The sequence below is a fragment of the Clarias gariepinus genome, chromosome 9, assembly GCF_024256425.1.
Source record: "Clarias gariepinus isolate MV-2021 ecotype Netherlands chromosome 9, CGAR_prim_01v2, whole genome shotgun sequence".
In the NCBI taxonomy this organism is placed as follows: Eukaryota; Metazoa; Chordata; class Actinopteri; order Siluriformes; family Clariidae; genus Clarias; species Clarias gariepinus.
The window spans coordinates 3761806-3781843 of NC_071108.1; the positions used below are offsets into that span (position 1 = coordinate 3761806).

General features: G+C 40.2%; 1 protein-coding gene across 2 annotated transcripts in view; it reads right to left on the reverse strand.

Moving 5' to 3' along the window:
- Nucleotides 1-1293: 1293 nt before the first annotated feature.
- Nucleotides 1294-20038, reverse strand: part of adamts10 (ADAM metallopeptidase with thrombospondin type 1 motif, 10) — a 64945-nt gene continuing 46200 nt past the window's right edge. For both annotated transcript variants that reach the window (XM_053503441.1, XM_053503440.1), the window contains exons 16-25: nt 19143-19276; nt 16459-16582; nt 11091-11171; nt 9629-9792; nt 9322-9448; nt 8783-8912; nt 8144-8348; nt 7132-7308; nt 6586-6745; nt 1294-6256 (exon numbers count right to left, since the gene is read on the reverse strand). In XM_053503441.1, coding sequence (XP_053359416.1) covers nt 6147-6256; nt 6586-6745; nt 7132-7308; nt 8144-8348; nt 8783-8912; nt 9322-9448; nt 9629-9792; nt 11091-11171; nt 16459-16582; nt 19143-19276 — 1412 coding nt within the window. In that variant the 3' untranslated portion in view covers nt 1294-6146. The remainder of the gene's footprint in view (nt 6257-6585; nt 6746-7131; nt 7309-8143; nt 8349-8782; nt 8913-9321; nt 9449-9628; nt 9793-11090; nt 11172-16458; nt 16583-19142; nt 19277-20038) is intronic.

Here is a 20038-nt window from a genome sequence, read left to right on the forward strand (position 1 = left end):
ATACATATCCATCCAATGCACATTACAGTACACAAAGCTATTTCAATAGCATTTTAAACATGACACACAAACATAACATTTGATAAATCTCACCATGTCTGACCGTGTCTACTAGTATGAGTCAAATCAACACGCTTCAAGTGTAACATGTTAAGTAGAACAAACAAACAAGAAGAAATTAAAAAAGATCACATCAGCAATAACAAAAATAACAGCCATGTGTTTCAGATCTATCGTGACTTGCTTACGTACAGTTTTTTTTCACAAATAATTTGACGCTTAACATAGATTTCTGTTAAATATTTTAGCTTTTACATCAAGCTAGTTTTTAATAAACATTTTTAAAAGTACAATTCTTAAGATAGTAAAAGAAACAGCACCATTACAGAGCACCACAACAACCGACAAGTTAAATCTCACTTCATTGTTGTTAAAGCCGATGAAAAGGAAGCAGCCTGTCACAGCTCGGATTTCAGATTTAAAGCACTCAGAAAAAATGCATGTCGTTTATAATGCTGGGTAACAATGGGACTGTATTTTCTGGACAATATTTCTGTCCAATGTAAATGGCACATCATCTGAAATATGTCTGATTAGAAATAAGTCAACATACACTATGCCTTTTTTAAAAATAGAAACTACAGGTACAGTTGTCTTAACACACGTCAGTGCTTTAATAAAAATGACCAGCGGCTGGCATGGCAATGCTAATGCTTTTGCTAGTCCAAATGCTAATTACCTCATCCGCAGCTTTGGGATTTTGAAACGTAAAGATATGTGTTAATACCAAACTAACTGTACTGTAACTGTACCTTCCCATAAACATCATGTCAAACTATACTAAATAGGCTAATGCAAAAAAAATAAAAAACCCTAACATATACAGTATATCTATAATACTATAAACTGAAAAATAAAAGTAATAATAACAACCTATTTCATTTATAAAGCACCTTCATAACACTCAAAGTTGCTTAGCTCTTCTAATGCTAATTATATCTAACTCGTTCCAGTGCTTAGTGTATTAAAGCAAAATAAATGCTCTTAATTTTCTCCTTTAACCCAAATTTAATCAATGCTAAACTGATGGATATACGCTTCCTTTACTTGTTTGCTACAAGCTCAAAAGCAATGAAGCAAACTATGGATGGGAAAATCGTAAACAAACAAAAAAAAAAAACGATAGAAAAAACTTAATTTCTGGCCAGATTGTCAACTTCTGATAAACTATTTAAAGCTGAAATCTTTAAGCATCTTACATAAAATGATTTTAGATTTTTTTTTTTTTTTTTTTTTTTTGATAAACACAAGCCACATTAAAGACATTTTCCTTTTTTTGGGAACAAGCAAAGCGGAATCAGACAAAACATCTAAATTTGCCGCTTTGTTTTAGTCAGGTCTATCAAACAGCTCTTATAGAATTTTATTCATTATGGAGACATTTTCCACACCGAATGTGATGAGTTCATTTACTATTAATCACTTTAGTATTTTTTTTGCAAAGTATCCTATATATTTTTCTCTTTAAACTGACAGCTATCCTTTTTTTCCTTTGCTAATATTCTAGGTAGTGTTCATAGTACTACTGTACATGACATCCGACAAAACCTTTTTAAATTATGTCATCAGGTAACATAAGAACTGCAAAACAAGTAAATGTTTATCTAGTTTTACGTTATAGCACCTAATGTATAAAACTACATAAACATTTATAAATGCTTCTCAAATAAGCATTATCTAACTTAATTGACTTTTTAAACATTTTAGTACTAAGTTGACACAACAACTACATAAACTCTTTATAACACCTGACACAAGCCTACAGTAATGTTTGTAAGTGCCGACTCCAATGCACATAAGCACATAAGCCCTAATTACTGTAATGTAATGTTAACATTAATATTAGGGTGACATAACAACTACATAAACCCCTGATTATAATGGCCGTAAAACTAAATAGACATGTATAAATGGTGTTAGCTGATAAATACTACTTTATGTAATTTGTATGTAAAAGTGACAAAAGGACTACATAAGCCCTTTATGACAACTAACAGAAACTTAAACACACTCAGCAATGCTTACTCTGACTAACACTGGTTGCCTTAATTTCATATTAAAGTGACATAGAAACTACATAACCCATTTATTAACCTACATAAATATTTGAAAGTATTTCTCTTTAATAAGTGCTGGCTGGCATAATGACCATTAACATAAACATTTATAAACACTTAAGAATTGGCTAAATGATCATTTCTAGAGTCTTTATCATCTGAGTCAAGTGACAAAGACGGTTGTTATTTCAAGTGATTATAGCCTAGTGCACTACTAGTGTGTCAGATCCACATAACAGCTATAAGGTGATGGAACTGACCATGTGAGTTTGATGAAATAAGCTTACACTTCGGCATTTAGATGGTTATATAAAAGATTGTTTTTCTTATATGATTATGAAGATTGTTTCTTGCCCTTGAGTAATTGTCTTATTACTGCTTATAAGAGCCCAAGGAAGTCCAATAACTATGTCACGTTACCATAATGACAGATTATGTATATAGCTAGAATGCTGTCACGGCACGCGTTCTAGCAGTCCGGTTTATAGCACAGTATGTAGAGATACATTGTGTCATAAAGGGCTTATGGAGCTCTTAAGTAGCTCTATGAACACTACCTTTTATTCGAATTGTTTGATGTGTAAAAATACCGCCTCATGCCAGAGTATAAGGTAGCGATCAATCTTGACCTCCTGCTATGTTGGTCTAGTGATCTGAATAAGTGTGTTGAGATCATAGTTAGATTAATACTTATTAATAAATCTTTCCATACCGAAGGGCAAGATCAGGGCAATCATAATACAGTCACAGAGAGGTTATACAGTATACAGCATATATGAAGCTTATTATACTGAATGGTTGATACTAAGTGTTCGCATTTCCACAATTTTTAGATAAGCTAGATTTTTTTCTAATATAAATTGACTTTTTAAAATTTTTATTTCTTTCTGTCTAAAGTGAGATATAATTAATGCAACATGTGACATCCAAGTATTCCCGATTAATAGAAGGACGCTAAGATTCTGAAGATTGTGCAATGCAACATTGACTTGAACAATACGTCATGTTGCAGCCATGAAAATATCATCTTTTCATGCTCCTTTATTATTTCGCTAAATAAATAGCTGTAAATAATATTATAATCATTAACATGTGTCTTTAAGCCACTTGACTCCACCCACCTTCCTCATTCCAGCACCAATGACTATACTGTGAAGTCTGATTTCTATTTCTAGACTAAAAACACATTTGTGTATCTTTAATACAGAACTGAGACGTTTCATTTACTTCTTAGCAACACTAGGTCTCACATCATCAGCGCAAAACAGTTAAGCAGCGACTGTCTCTTCGTTGATCGAATACATTGGAGAAAGGAATACTGTGCAAATACTGTATGATTATTGGATGAACTGTACATTTGCCAAATGTTTGATGTCATCCTAACTCAGCACGAACACCTAAAGCTCCTAATAAAAAAAGGAAAAAAACACACCAAAAAGGATAAACCAAGATAATGTAAACAGTGAATAGTGTGTGGTCATTAGTGTTGTAGACTTTTTTTTAAACAGAGCACTGCACAGTTCAGGTGTTTTCCTTACATTACAGCTTTAACACACTGATATTTCAGTCATTGCTCTATCTTATGAGAAATAGAAAAGAGGAAGTGATCAAAAAAGAGACCTGAATGTTCCATGCAGAGTCAGGGACTGAGAACTGGTTCTACGCTTGGACAAAAACCAGTCTGTTTTCAGTTCTGTGCGGATGAATAGAAACGTCAGTTTGAGGTTACTGGTTTTACCCTAGAGCATGATGGCCGTTGTAGAAAAAGTGAAGAGCAGTGATTAATTACGGAGTAACATTTGTGAAAGTAGAAATTGCACTTGTGTTCCGTTGCTGTGAAATTTGATAAAGTATTCCTATCATAATCTCTCAGATTCCTTGATTAACTCTAAGCAGGAAAAAGCGTTTATTGAAAGTGAATGGATTACATTTTTTCCTTAAGATTCTTTTGTTGAATTAAGTCAAACTTTATGAGTTTAAATGTAATTCTACTACGGGTATAAATTTTATGTACTCAATTTGATGAACAAATGTGATAAAATGAGTACATTGTTACACCTGACCACTGATATGATGGTCGACAGGATTTGCTCAATATGAGGCTGCTTTCACACTAGGCATGATTGCTTCTCCCTCCCTTCTCCTTCGCTGGCCAGCTTTCACATCAGTTATATTTTCCTGTACCCGAGTACACTTGCACATCCTCGTTCTCCCAAACAACAGGAGGCGGTATGCACCAACTTGGTTTGCGATCCAGAAGAAGAAGAAGATTATATAGATGTCGACCTTTTCATTATGCCTAATATTGTTAATATTTATGAGAAAATTCCGTGTCGCCTGCTTTCCTACGTTATCAACTATGACCATGATTAGACAGATATCAGAAGAGACAGGTGGCTTTTACCCCTTTTCCACTGCTCTGGTTCCCGTGCCGGTTCCGTGCCGGTTCCCAATTTTGGAACCAGTGCTGCGCTTTTCCACAGAAAAAAAATTGGTGCTGGTGCCCTAAAATAAGCACTGAACCGGCCCCTAAACTCTGCTGGTCTAGTTGCGAGAACCCGTGATGTCACGAGCGGTGGGAGGAGTTATAGGGCGCGTTAAAAAAAATGGCGGAGACCCAAAGTCCGTTAATGTGGAGCGCGGACGAAACAAAAGCGTTTTTGCTGCATTTAGGACATTCGCCGAGATTCAGCAGAAATTGGAAAGTGCTTTAAGAAAAAAAAAAGTGTATGAGGAAATAAGAAAAGAACTAACAGTCGCAGGCTTCACACGAACAACCGACCAAATAGTGTATAAGCTAAAAAAACTAAAGAAAGACTTTCAGCGGTTATAACACGTCGAATAAGCTGCTTTTGGATACTGAAATACATTTTCATATTGTTTGGAGGATAACCAGTTTGGAGGATAACCAGTAAACTGACTTCGGTCATGGTCGTTTCTGTTTAGTGGGCGTGGCCTGTGACGTATTATAATGCAGCTCCCGCTGAGCTCCTGTCTAGTGTAAATGCGGGCCGGTTCTCGGTGGTTCCCATACCAGCACCAGCACCAGAGCACCAGAGCACCAGAACCGGCACCTGGCACCAGCACCAGTGTAGTGGAAATGAGGTATTTGTTGTATTCTAACCAGTGGTCCCCTGTGGGTACAACGTCCATGCCCGAGTACAACACACAGTCTTCAAAAGCAGATTTTCAAGTATGTTCCAGCACCTTACACTTATCAGTACCCGGGCACAGTACAAAGTTTTTACATTATGCAAATGTACCATACTTTGGGGTCAAGAGTACTCGGATCCGTGCCTGACTCCGTAGTGTGAAAGCAACCTGAATCTGTTGCATTGAATTTTGGAATTTATTGTTCCACCGAAATTTTGTACATGAAACAGGCTGAGCTTTAATATTTCGATTTAAAACATTAACAAACATTTCTGCAAATATTTTGCATGCTATTTAATTTTCTTTATGTGCTTTATCCGGGTCTATTATATTCTATGAATCAATACAGCGCTTCTGTCTCTTAAGTTAGCTTTGGAAAGAAAAACAAAGTCAAAGCCAGATGTAGGAAGTTCTCTAACTTTTGCGAAATTAGGTTTGGTATTTCCATACTTGGATCGATAATTCATAAATCAGAAACGGTATGAGCCTATAAGCAGGAAAAAACAGTAATCTGTGCAGTCCTATGCTCTGTTTTAGCTGTAACTTAGTAGAACCAAAGTATCCCGTTTGAAATATGGAAGAAATAAGAACTAGCACCATGTTTAGGACAACTAATAAAAGACAAATGTCTCTCTCTCTGACCATCTGACATTCACAGGAACTGCACGAGAGCAGCTGGTTTGGAGAAGTGGAGGACAGCAGCACAGTCCCTCTCTTTTCTTCATTTCTTTGCTCGATCTCTTTCACTCTCTTTTTCTCACTTTAGGGTGGGATTGGGACTCCAAGCATGGAAAGAAGAGACCGAGGGAGCACAAAGAGAGAGAAAAAGAGGAGAGAGAGAGAGAGAGAGAGAGAGAGAGAGGAGAAGAGAGGAGGTCAGTGTCCTTGGCAGGTCTTGCAGCACATCTGTCTGAAATATGGGCGGCTGCAGAACTTAAACCTGAGCACCAGGGGGCAGTATGCGACCGTGTTCACATCTTTACACTCTACAGGAGAGAAGAGAAGAAAAGACACAGATTGAAAGATTTTTCATGTGTGTTTTTGTTGTTAAACCTGTCTATACACACAGCCAGACAGACATATCCAGTGACAAAAAGATAAAGATCACCGTCAGACAGACCAAGAACCCGAGCTCAGGTTACTGTCTGTCTGACGTCGTGTCCATGTGGGTCTCTTCCAGGTTTCTACAGTTTCCTCCCACTTTCCCAACACATTCCAGTAGCTGGACTTGGTATAGGACATTACACCGGGTTGTGAATATGAGTGTGTGTTAAAGGTGCCATGCAGTAGACCAGGGTCCACTTTGAGCGCTCACCCTCAGGGTTGTCTGTGGGGACGCTGATGTCACACTTGCTCCGGCACTGCTGCATAAAGCCAGGTCGGTGCAGCTCCAGACACTCGTTGGACGGCAGACCAGTGTGTGACACACACTGCACGGCACGCATCTGATGCCCCACGCCACACTTAGCTGAACACTGGCGATAAACACACACACATACAGGACTAATCATACACACCATGGATCTGTTCATAACAGCACATTTTTTCATTTTTTTCTAAACATGAAGCTGATTGATGACAAATTGCACCTAAAATACTGCGCTGCCATAAACCCAACGTTACAAAGTTACAGTGAAGACAAACACCGAGGGTTATTTCTTCTGTATTACTGAGAATAATAATTCAAATCAAGACACCAAGCTAGGCTAATAAATGAGCCGTTACTAGCTGAAACTGGCCAAACCGTTGCTATGATTACAGCGACATTTCTTGTGCTAAAATGTCAGCAACTTTTCTGTAAAAAATCTCCCAGCTGTATGATGTGTAGTGGGATTTGTTCTTCTATGGATGTCAGTCAGACCTCGCTCCATGGACCAATGAGCCACTGAGGAGGAGGACAACGCTGCAGGTTACAGCGCATCCTGGTGGTGGGACGGCTATGTTTGGGACACTCGGACTCGTCCAGGATGTCTCCGCTCTCTCCACTCCTGCACAGAATTACCCTCTGTCTGTAACCTGGACCGCAGCTGGGAGTGCACTACACGTACGAGGAGAGAGAGAGAGAGAGAGAGAGAGAGAGAGAAAGAAAGAGATGAACTTCAGAAAGTAAGCTTACAAAAAGAATTGATTCTCCTCCGCTCCTGTGACATCCTTTACTTTATCCAGACATTGGATCACTGCTGAGCGTACTGTACTGCCTCAGTCAGGGCTGTGAGATATGACGGATTTAAACACCAAGGTGTTCCCTTGGTTTTAAAAGTCTGTCTGGTTCTGGACTTACTTCTTTCGTTCTCATGTCTTCTTGTTACTGAACCACTGTCTCTACAGTGCTTATGTATAAATGCACATCCATCCATCCATCCATCTATCCAGGAACCTCTGTAGTACAACTAACGACCATCGGAGGCCAATGGTGACCATTGAATTTACAGTATTTCCATTTTTTACCACCGTGGTGTGACCTCCAATTAACATTTACATGCGCATTCACACAATTTAGTTAACCTAATGTGCATGTCTTTCGACTGTGGAAGGAAACCGAAGTACCCAGAGGAAACCCACCAAGCGCAGGGAGTCGAACCCTGGAGGTCCAAGACGACAGTGCTAACCACTATGTACTATATCTACATCCTTTCCACAACCATTATCCTAGCTAAGATGAGGTTCAGTAATTATAATCATTTACAGTACATATTTAATTCAAGTTTTATTATTTAAAAATGATCAAAGTAATGTACTAAGTATGTACCTATATTAACATATAATATATTAATACAAAAATAATTCATTGTATATATTAAACCAATAAACTAGGTAATATAAAGGGAAAATGTTTTATTTATTTTTGTAGTATGAGTGAGCTGAAGGTGTACCTCAGACCAGTCGAGGGCGTGCCATTCAGGTGGACAGGTGTGATTATTGCAGGGTTCGGTGAGGGGAGGCCGCGGCTGGACGCATGCTGAATCGTCCTGAACCTTCTCTTCCGTAGAGCTGATCCTCCTCTTACACAGCACCTCTCGCGTCTGCACACCTCCACTACAACTCCTGCTGCACTCGGACCACTCGCTCACCCACCAGCTGACGGAGTGTGTGTGTGTGAGAGAGAGATCAGATTATTGCACTTGCACTAACGGTGTTCAGGCCAAACCAGAACTTTTGATTGCGTCTCTTTATAATCCTCTGCTAGGCTAATGCACATTTGACTAGTGCTTGGACACCATCAAGGTACATGTAGAACGTGAAAGCCATGATCAGACTGCCTGCTTCACCTCTGAAACACTGGCCTCCCAAGAACTCCTTTAATGGCCCAAACACGTGGAAATGGCTTAGAGTCACGATGTAAATTTTCAAACTTCAGAAGTTCCACTCGCTGAATGTAAACCCTCCTATAAAATTTCAAGTTTTTGGTTGCACGCCAATTCCTGCCCACGAGCCAGCTCTCTAGATCTATGAATCACAGGTAGACCGTTGATTCGATTCTAATTTTATATTTCTGCTCTACACACACTCACGTCGGAGGACACGGCGCTGTGTTGCATGGACGTTTCTTCTCTTTAGGCTTGCTCTTCTTGTCACAGAAGTGATTGAAAACCACTGAATAATCCGATTGCTTCTTACACACCACCTGCTGGATTTGAAACCCTGTCACACACAAACACAAACATACATATTTCTTACTTAAATTTCCAGCCATTTGTAACAAATCAGACGTAAAGCGTGTTGTGCTCTCAGAGAAGTATTAGAATCAGGGTCACCCACTCACATACACACGACATCCTGCACACACAGCATTGTTTTGAGCTTGTTGAGACTAGTCTGAAACCTAAGCTAAAGTGTAGTTTTGCCTCCTGGTTTGTTAAAGTGCGTGCAATGTAAAGGCGATCCAAACAGGTCTTGATTTTTTTTTCTGTTTTAGTGTATTAATTAATTGAATTTAATAAATGTAATTAAATAATGAATGAAGCTCTTAGCAAGAACCTACAATCACCTCCTTCTTTATTGCGCCCGTATAGGTGTTTAGGTGTGTGTGTGTGTGTTCGTGTATCCGTACCTCCAGCGCATGAGACGGAGCAGCGGCTCCAGGATGTCGAGTGCCAGGTGAAGACACTCTGGGTGTCTCTGTTTACAGGGGGGTTAAAGCGGTAATGAATACCTTGGTTCTCTTCCCTTACCAACACCTACCACACACACACACACACACACACACACACACACACACACACACAGAGTCAGGGATTGTCGAAATGTTATTCAAATACTTCAAAATTTTTCTAATAGTAAATCAATAATATGCAACAAGCTTAGAGAAACAGGTATTATATTTAACTAGCTTTTTCCACAACATCTAGTTTGGTTACCATGACAACAAGAGTCATATTGGTGGGCCCTAATGCCTCGAGGGTCTCAGGCTGATCAGCAGGTCGGCTGTAGTGGAACGTCGTCCCGGCGATGTCGAACCGGCGTGGTGTGTCAATGGTCAGCTTGCCGTTGATGAAGTATTGGTCACTTTTGCCTTTCAGAACTGCAGGGGGGATGTTGTGAAGATATAAAAAAATATTATAAGTATTTTATTCACTCGTATAGTCAACATCCATGCGCGTGTGAACTGTTTACTGTAACATTGTGGGCAAATAAAAAATTTGTTTTATTTTTACTTTATTTTTTGTGTTAATTATTTTTATATGAATATTTTTGGGCTGTGAAACGAATCATCTGAGTTTTCATCACTTCTTATGGATGGAATTCACTTGACATACATGTGCTTTGATAAACAAGCATCCTCCCGGAACAAATTATGCTCGCAATCCAAGGTTTAAATTGGAAATATGTGTAGAATCAATGATGTTCTGAGCATGCACTGAACAGTCTTAGCGGAAAAAACTGCTATGAGTCAATATTATCACGATACCTAGGTGGCGATTCGATTTGTATTGCGATTCTGTTAATATCAAGATTTTAGAAACATCCCAATTTTTATATATATAAATTATATATAATATATAACTCTAAATGAATTTCTCGTCTGCGGCAGAGGTAGGTTTTGGTCTCGCCCTCCTGGGATGGCCTTCATGAGAGCCAGTTTCATTATGGCGCTTGAAGGACTTTGCAGATGCACTTGACAATACTGTTCTTGCAAGAACTATTAGAGAAAGGCTGACCTCTGTGTCTTAAAATAACAACTAACTGTTGTTTTTGATGTTGTTACGTAATTACCTAATTCCATGTGTGTTATTTTATAGTTTTGAAATTCTCAGTATTGTTGTAGAATGTAGAAAATAAACCACTAAACAAAAAAAAAAAAGAAATTTGCAAGTGACCCCAAACTTTTGAACTTTTGCACACCTGTACATTTACATTTCATTTTTTGACTCTGACACTTTCATGCATATTTGCACACCACCAGTCATTTTTCATTTATACAATTTTAAAAATATTTTTCTATATTGTACAGAATCTTTTCCATATTTGTACAGCTACGTTTTCTTATATTTTTTATATTTTTCTTATATTGTATATTTGTCTTCTATAGATATATTATTCTTACCCTAGCTAAATCTTTTTTCTATTGTATTTCTTTTTTATTCATATTTATTTCCTATTAATAATCTTTTATTTTTAAGGTCACAGGTGGTCGTATAAGCATTTCCCTGCATATCATACTGTGTATGAATAATTTTATTATTATTATTATTTATTATAATTATTTATTTATTTTATATTGCAAAAAGCCACCGAAGGAGAACAATTTTATGACAGATTACTGCAGTCCAGTTCTCTAGACACCTAAGAGTCAAACAAATAATCCTTTTCTTTTCTTACCTAAATAATTAAGAGAAATGTTGAGCTCTTGTATATGTATGAACACAGACCCTTTAGGAATCCTGATCACCTCTTCATAACCTGAGAACAGACACACACACACACACACACACACAAATGGAAGTTTATTCATGGTTACACTGAGGAATAATGTGGTGAGTGGTGTTCTCTACAGCAGGCCTGCTCTGGAATAAGCATTCAGCAGAGGTTTAAGATTCCTGCTGAATTCCTGGGCAACGTCTCCACAGCTGAGCACCGAACTCGTCTGAGGTCAGTCAGCGCCGGCCAGCTCTAGACCGCAGGCCTACAAATAACACCATCTCCAAAAACCAGACCGAAGAAGAAAAAAAAGAGTAATTTTTTTGCAAGCGTGTGGGTTTCAGTGGAGAGGAGAAGAGGAGAGCGAGAGTGAGAGAGTAATAAAAATATTAACGGGTAAGAAGCCATGTGGTAAACATAACTGCAAAAAACTGGCAAAGCTCATAAGACTAGGGAAGAAGGAGGAGAAGAACAACAAGATGGGAAGAGAGGAACAGATTACAAAATGACTGGTGGCATTTCAATATTCACAAACAAAAAAATCAATTAAAGCCCAGACCAGGTCCCTGAGCTTGACCTTCCTGGGCTTTGTGGTCCAGGGTGTGGTCTTCTAGGCGTCCCAATGCCTAAAATAAAGATCTGAGCCCATATGTACTGTAAGCCACCAGCGCCACCTGGCTTACCTTCCACTCCACCAATAATAAACCCAAACACCAAACCATGCACTCCTCCCTGCTATATATGAGCTCCTGATGATTCTGTTAGCAGATGAGCTCACTACTTTTCAAAATGCCTATACTGACCAATATATCTCCTGATGATCATAGCACCAACCACGTGGCTACTACAGTACCACATCCTGTTCACTAACAAACTTTCAAGAAGTACTTTTACACCTGCCCATGTTAGGTACTATTAAAGGTACAATTTCTTCCAGATTGTCTTTAACTTATCAATAACGTTTGACGTATCAAAGAAATGCCAGCAACCAAAAACTATCGTCTCTCGTGAACTTCTATCGTCTCTACCGCTTTTATCCTGTATTCAGGGTCGCAAGGGGCCTGGAGCCTATAAAAGGAGATTTAGCGCACAAGGCGGGGTACACCCTGGACATGGTGCCAATCATTCGCAGGCCACACACACACTACAGGAAACTTGGAAACGCCAATTAGCCTAATCTGCAGGTCTTTGGAAGGAAGTCCATGGACACATATACGGAAATCGACCCTGGCTGAGAATCGAACCCAGACCCTGGAGGTGCAAGGTGACAATGCTAGCCACTACACCACTGTGCCATCACCAGCAATCACATTAAAAGGAAATTAAATCCTTTTGCCAACTTACAGTATGTTAAGAATAAATACTGTCGATTGCAAAAAAATTGTTTATCATTACTCTTAGTACATGCTAACTTTGCTGACAATGGTGGCTCAAATGTAAAACAACCACCATTATCACTATCTAAACTCTTCTTTCTAAAAACTACTACACCCTTCCCTTAATACTGACCCAACAGCCCAATGTCAACATTCCACCCAACCACCAACACTGCTACTAGCACCAACTCCAACCCCACCCAGGGCGTTTGTCCATATTAGGGCAGATGAAAGCCACAACGGTTATTCTTAGCCGATATTGAGAACCCATTTGGACTAGAGGCAGCATTCACTGACAGATGAAGTATTTCTTTGGCCCAGTGCAGTAGGATCAGGGTGAAATGTGTTCGACAGTGTGAACGGTGACCATCGCTGGGGTAATGACTAAAGTTCAAACCACAGACCACTGCATGCCAAGTAACCTCTCAAACAACCGCTTTAAAAAAGCATGTGGTTTTCCTGGAATAGTCTCAAACCCATGACCTATTGCTTCATAAGTCAATACTCACCGCGCACATACCTTAATGATGTGATGAATTCTGCAGCATAAAAACTCAAAAAAAGTTTTTTATTCATAAAATGTACAATGACTTCTTGGCCAAGCTTTTAGCTAAATCCTCCTGTAGGCCGCTTTATACCTCTTTAAGCCTTTGACACTACACCATACTACTTTATACAGATCTGTATCACTTTATATCCCATTTAAAACTTTGTGTCTCCTTCTATAAACCAGTGTACCACCCTGTACCTTTTCCATTCCATACATCTATATCCCTTATATTCCCAGAAGTACTTCAGCCACAATATTAACACATTAACATTGATTATCAATTATATACCAGTAAACTGGTAACAGGATCTTAAGCACCCAAGGCTCATGGGGACCAAAGGCAAGTCTGTCTGGTTTGATCCAAATAAAAAGTAAATGCAGCACAAATCACCAAAAAAGTAAATGCTGGCCTGGTACTGTATAAAGGCACCAAAAAACCCAGTGCACCTGGCAGTGAGGCCTGGCAGGCAAAGAGCTCAAGGCTTCCAACCTGGCCTCCCAAATTCCACAGAGTACCCATAGGATGGGCCGGACAAACAAGTCCAAGTCCCACAATTCACAGCACCCTAAGGATCTGAAGGGCCAGAGCCACACTAGTTGCACAGGAGGAGTCTACACAATATTGGACATAATGTTTTTATGTTGCAAATTTATTCCTGATGAGTTTATATCCCCCTGTACCCCTGTTTATCCCTTCTTATCATATCCACTGAATATCATCCCTTCTACATTTACATTTGGCAGATGCTCTTATCCAAAGCGACTTACATTTTTATCTCATTACACATTTGAGCAGTTGAGGGTTAAGGGCCTTGCTCAAGGGCCCAACAGTGGCAACTTGGTGGTTGTGGGGTTGAACCTGGGATCTTCCGAAACGTAATCCAATGCCTTAACCACTGAGCTACCTCTATACCTTCTACCATCACCTGTATCCTCCATAACCCTGAGCATCCATCTCTACAATTCAGTTCTCTACAATACAAGTCTGTTATGGCTACACAATTCCCTTGTCATATCCTACTCGACTACTCCAAATGTCAAATGTCCAATATTCATACACTGTGAATAAATGACTCTGGCCCTTCAGACCCTTCAGATCCTTAGGGTGCTGTGAATTGTGGGATGGATTGGACTTGTTTGTCCGGCCTATAACCATCTCTTTATCCTTATACACCCGCAGTTGCCCAACCCTACCCACCTCATCCTTCCATGCGTCTATCCTTCCTACCCAACTCAACCTTCCAACTTACCTTTTCTTTCTGTTTCAATCTTCCCTGCCTTACCAATCTTTTATACCTTTCAGTTATCATTAACCCCCCCCCCAACCTCCCATGCTTTTTTATATCTCTTCATCCTTAGCTCAACCTTCCACGACCCTTTATACTCCTGAGTACCCTTCACTCATCAATTATACCAATCTCACTAATCTCAACTTCTTCCAAAGAATCCCTCTTCCTATGATGGTTAACTATCCATGTACCCTTTAGATAACCCTTGTATCCATCTCTACCCTCCATGTCCCTTTATATCCACTTGGACCCCTTGGTTATGTCTTTGTACTATTCAGTTACTCTGGATATCAATTTGTTGAGCTCCATACTCCTCTATATTCCCTTATATACCCCCCTGCATGCCATTTCTTATCCATTCATATCCTTTATTTCTCATCATATAGCCTCCTAGACTCTAACTCCACCATCTCCTTTCCCAATCCCAAACTGGATAAGGATGCCAAATTTTTAGACAGTGTATGACAGACAGTTCAGTCTTGGCACAGATCATATATATTCTTAATTTCTTTTTTCCTTTAATCTTAGATATATTTGAACGTTAGAGACATTGCATGTGAGCAAGTAATTATGAATTTGCCTTAAAATCACTCTCTCAAAAGGGGCATGGGTCCAACTCTAAACTGGAAAAAAGAAAAAGAAAAATGAAAGATAAAGAGAAAAAACACGACAAAACACACAGACACATTGTTTGACTTTCCATAAAGCAATTATAGAGTCGTTTGGAGCAGGTATGAGGCGAAAAAGTGTTAAAGTTGGCTCTCGCGAGGCTCAAACCTGATCCAAAAGTCTTATTTCATTTGATTTGAGTCCAGGTTGGCCCGTGTTTTCCAGCCATGCTGAAAGACAGGTTTCACTGCCTGTGTTATAAATGTGGAGACTAATCATGATTTATGGATTCGAGACAGAGAGAGATGGAATATGAGTGGAAAAAAACAGGCTGTAGTACATACAGCAACCAAAAACAAATAAGAGGTTCTGAAATCAAGGTGGTACAAAATGGTGCATTTTAGTATCTAAACAATCCAGAAACAACCCTGGCACGCTCGGAGACTATTTGGCGTGCACTACAGTCGAAGGGTGTGCCAGGCCCGTGAGTATGAAGTGCTTCAATGCAAACTTTACCATTCACAAACTGTACATGATAAATGCTTTAATGTAAGACTGGTCTACTGATAAATTATAACTGCTGAATTCCAGGCTCAGCACTTCCTGACATCTTCAGGGCAGAAGAGTTTCTGGTTTCTTTTTTTTTTTTAAACGTGATTGGTTTGTGCTTGGTAACAGGTTAACTTTAAAAGAAAAGACGAAAGGCTTAAGAGGGGGGATAAAACAATCCAGGACATGGTGATGGTGGTAGGTTTTTAATCACCTTCAGCTTGGTTACAGCTACAGCCCTTGTTGTTGCTTACTTTCCTGTAAGAGCATACCAAAAAGTGTTTCATTCCATACTTAAATGTTTTATACGGTATCTAGTGAGTGAAGTTCGAGTGAACATAAATAGATGTAATAGCGGTTTTCTCTCTCTCCCTCTCACCCACACACGTTTTGCTTTATGAGATTATAATAGAGAAGCAGGGCCAAGGCATTACTGCGGGATTACTACAAAGACAGAAGACACATATCCGATTGCTTCAGTCAGACCACAGGAGCTGAACCGGATCATTTTTTCCTGTACAGCGAGAGCTTTTGCACGTCGTTGCCCGAACGTTCCACTCCAGAGACCTGTAACCCAAGACGTGTGTTCACACAGTGAGCGAGCAGGATTTAAGACCATCCAGTGTAGTTCCAGGAACTGCACCTCAACGCCCGACAAACTCCATGGACTCTGAGATGAGGGGAAAAAAAATTCGTGCTGCTTTCTTTTTCAACCAAATAGCTTCACCGGTCGTATTCTGACACCTACTGTAAATCCACTGTGTCTCCGTGCCGGTAATTAGACAGGTCACTTTATTTCATAATTCGATGACTTATATCTCAGAGCATGAGTTGACATTTCTACAGCTTCCTGTATAAAGTCGGAGAGGACTGCCAGGAGAAAGGGATCTGCAAACTTGGAAAGAAAACGGTATTGAAGCAGTCTGTAAATAGAAAGAAACACAAATGAAACCTACCTCCTTCAGGCAGCGAATCGTTGAAGATGCCCTCGACGGCCTCGCAGCTGCTCCCATCACCCCCACACACGCGGCAGCGGTCCTCGCGAGCATCCGAGCCAAGGATTTTATCACATCCCACGTGCTACACAAACAGACACACACACATACACACAGATCGAATCAAGTCACAGGAAAAATCATTGTTCTTTTTAAATACACTGCAAGGAGACTCGGTGTACGAGGCAGGGTACACTCTGGACCTGGGTGCCAATCCATCACAGGGCACACACACACACTGGCATTTCAGAATGCCAATTAACCTAATCTGCACATCTTTGGAGTGCCAAGAGGAAACCCACCAAACCCATAATATACAGAATATAAAATCTCTGCATATTCAGTTCCAGGGGCGAGTTCTTTATAGGTGAAATTTCATATTACAAACCGCATTTTCTCATAAGGGGAATCATTTTAATGCAAAAATATTCTAAAAATGTACAATTTCCAACATGTAATCAGATCTTTGCAGATAAAAACAATCAAAACATTTACATAAAATACAGAATAAACCCCACTTAATCTTAATTTACGATTCCGCTTAGCTTCTTTAAAAACGAAACTGAAAGCGCTTCCTTGTATTCTTGCTGACATGCCTCATAACATTCTTAGGACCCTCTTTATTAAATATTGCACAAAATGCAAAAAAAAATAAGTTTCTTATGTCGAGGCAAATTGCTTGCAAAATTTTAGTTCTTATGGTGAAAATTCACTAGGCGGGGCGTTCATATGTCGAGGTACTACTGTATATTTAAATCCTACAGTATAAGTCAATGCTAGTCACAATGTAAAGGCAACAGAACACCCAGTGCACCACAGCCTGGTTCACACGGGGCCCAGCAGACAAAAGAGCCAACAACAACGAGCCCACTCGACCTCCAAACTCCCAAGAATCAAGCACCAATGGGTTGCACCAGGCAAACAAGTCTGATCCACGGAGACCTCACCAAGCAACCCACAAACCTCCCTCAACGTCCTGGTGCCAGACACCACAGCACACACCCAGCGGTCTTGTCACTTCTACAGTATAGCGACACTAAAATAGAAGAGAAAGAGGAAACAAAGAGGGAGTGAATGTAAAGTATGAAAAAAATGCATTATCTGAGGGGTATTACAGCAGGAGCATTAACACATACACTGGGCGAGCTCTTTACTTTAACTATGGGACCTTTTATAAAAGTATGCATGACTTTCTATCCATGATCTTTCAATCTAAAATTCTCGCGCAAACCCCTCACACCCTTCCAGTGCACCGCTCCTTGGAAACGTTCCTCCTGACCTGGCCTACATTTCACAACCTGCGAGTGTGTGACCCAGTTCTGGGAACGGCCGGAGTGAGTCAGCGACCCTCTCTGCAGGTCGCTCGAGTGCGTGTTTCTCCTGAGGCTGTGCTTGGCTCTGCGTGCTTCAAAGCTCTGCTCTGAAATCGTCCTAAATCAAAGGCACGTTGTTTTGGAAGCGCGTCGACCGCGAGGCCGCAAACATGCCGCTGCCTTCCACTCCTGCTGCTCCCTCGTTTTAATACACGCCATTAAGTAGAGCGGAAGGGGAAAGACGGGAAAGGAGATCGAGCACTGGGTGTCAAGGAAAGCACGATTTTGAGAGGGATCAAATCGAGAGGGGGGAAAAGAAAATATGAAAAAAAAAAAGAGCAGGGCAGGATGGAGTGAGGGAAAGAGGAGAGGAGAAATCAGTTGCTATGATCTTGTTCGGCTGCTGGCGGTTCAGACAGCTGCAGCCTGGAAGGGCACCGAGTTCATTTAGACTGTAAATATAACACAGAGGAGAGGAGAGGAGAGGAGAGTGGAGCAGAGGGAAAAAGACGAAGAAAAGGACAGAAGAAAAGGAGTGGAAAAGAGACGAGAGAAGCAAACTGAGAAGAAACAGGAAAAATAAAAGGAGAACAATATATAAAAGAACATAGAAAAATCGAATAAAAGAAAAAAGAGAATAAGAGGAAGAGGACAGAAGATAAAAGGAATAGCTGGGAAAAGAAGTAGGAGCAAAGAAGGAGGAAAGGATACGAAAAAAGAGGAGAAAAGGGTAGAGGATAAGAGTACAGAAATATGAGAAGATGAAAGCAGAGTTAGTATAAAATAAAAGGAGAGGATGCGGGGAGAAAAGAGGAGAGGATAAATGAGGTGAAAGGATTAGTGCAGGGGAGATGGAATGGGAGGATGAGAGAAGAGGAGAGGAGAGGAGGAGGGGAAAGGAAAAGCGAGAAGAGATGAGAGGAAAGGAGAAAGAACGAGAGAGGAGGAGAGGACAGCATATGGAAAGAGAAGGGACGATAAGAGACACGGCTCCTTAGCCAGAGAGAGAGAAGACGATGAGGACAGAAGGAGAATGAGTGCAAGAGAAAGAGAAAGAAAGGAATAAAAGTAAGAATAAAGTGTGCAATGTTGGTGATTAATAGAAAGAGAGACAAAGAAAATATAATAACAATGGACGGAGTCAGACACAACATTTGAGCGACTTAGACTTTCATGTTTCTACAACTGAAAATGTTGCAGCAATGTTGTGGAAACGTTATTAAAGGTTACAGAAAAACAACTCGGAGGAAACTTCGCCGAATAAAAGTACCTGAACCTGGATGGGATTTCTTTGTGTGTGAGTGTCTGCGTGTGTGTTTACGGTGCTCTCACCTTACACTCGCCATTAACACACAGATCCAGAGAGTCGTCTCTGCACGGCGTCCCATCCACCACCGCTGGAGCACGCTCAGTGTAGAAGTTATAACCCTCAGCCAGGCAGTTCAGAGAGCAGGGTTTTACTCCACCTGAGTTCACACACACACACACACATAAACACACACACACTTTCAAACATGTCTTCTGCGAATGGAGGTTTAGGCATGATCTTATTTGATCGTGTGTTACTGAGCTTTTTACTGAGGGTTTTTATGCGAGTGTGTTCTTCACCAGCTGCTAGAAAGACGGGGCCGCAGATGGGAGCGAGAGGGAGAGAAAGTGAGGTACTAAAAGGGGAAGAGCACATTTTACCTGGCACACTTACAAACAGCTGAGGCTAATTAACAACACTACACACATAACAAGACACACACACACACAAACACTTTCACTACATCCTCGGGCCTCTTCGGACTGTGCTCTAAAAACCCGTGTGACAGAAAGTGAAGATGGCAGACAGGTTTGAGTCTCATTAAACACATTCCTGTAAGGGTAATGTCCATAAAGTTGAGATCTGGCTGCAATGCATTTTGGGAAGAGGCGCACCATCTCACGAGGAACATGCCACTGTTCATTTGCTTTGGATCAAAAGCTTATACTATGACATTTGTCAAGTGCATTAGGACAGAGGGATTAGGGGTGTAATTAACTGATCGCAAGTTTTCCGGGTCATTTTCATCTAATAAAATGTTCAAGTCAAACCAGGACTTCTGATTGTGTAAAAACTTGTTACACAAGTTAGGCATGTTAAAATTGTGTTAGCATCATGCAAGCAACAGGCTAGTCATGTTAGCATCATGCTAGCAAATTGCTAATCACATTAGAGTCGTGCGAGCAACATGCTAACCATG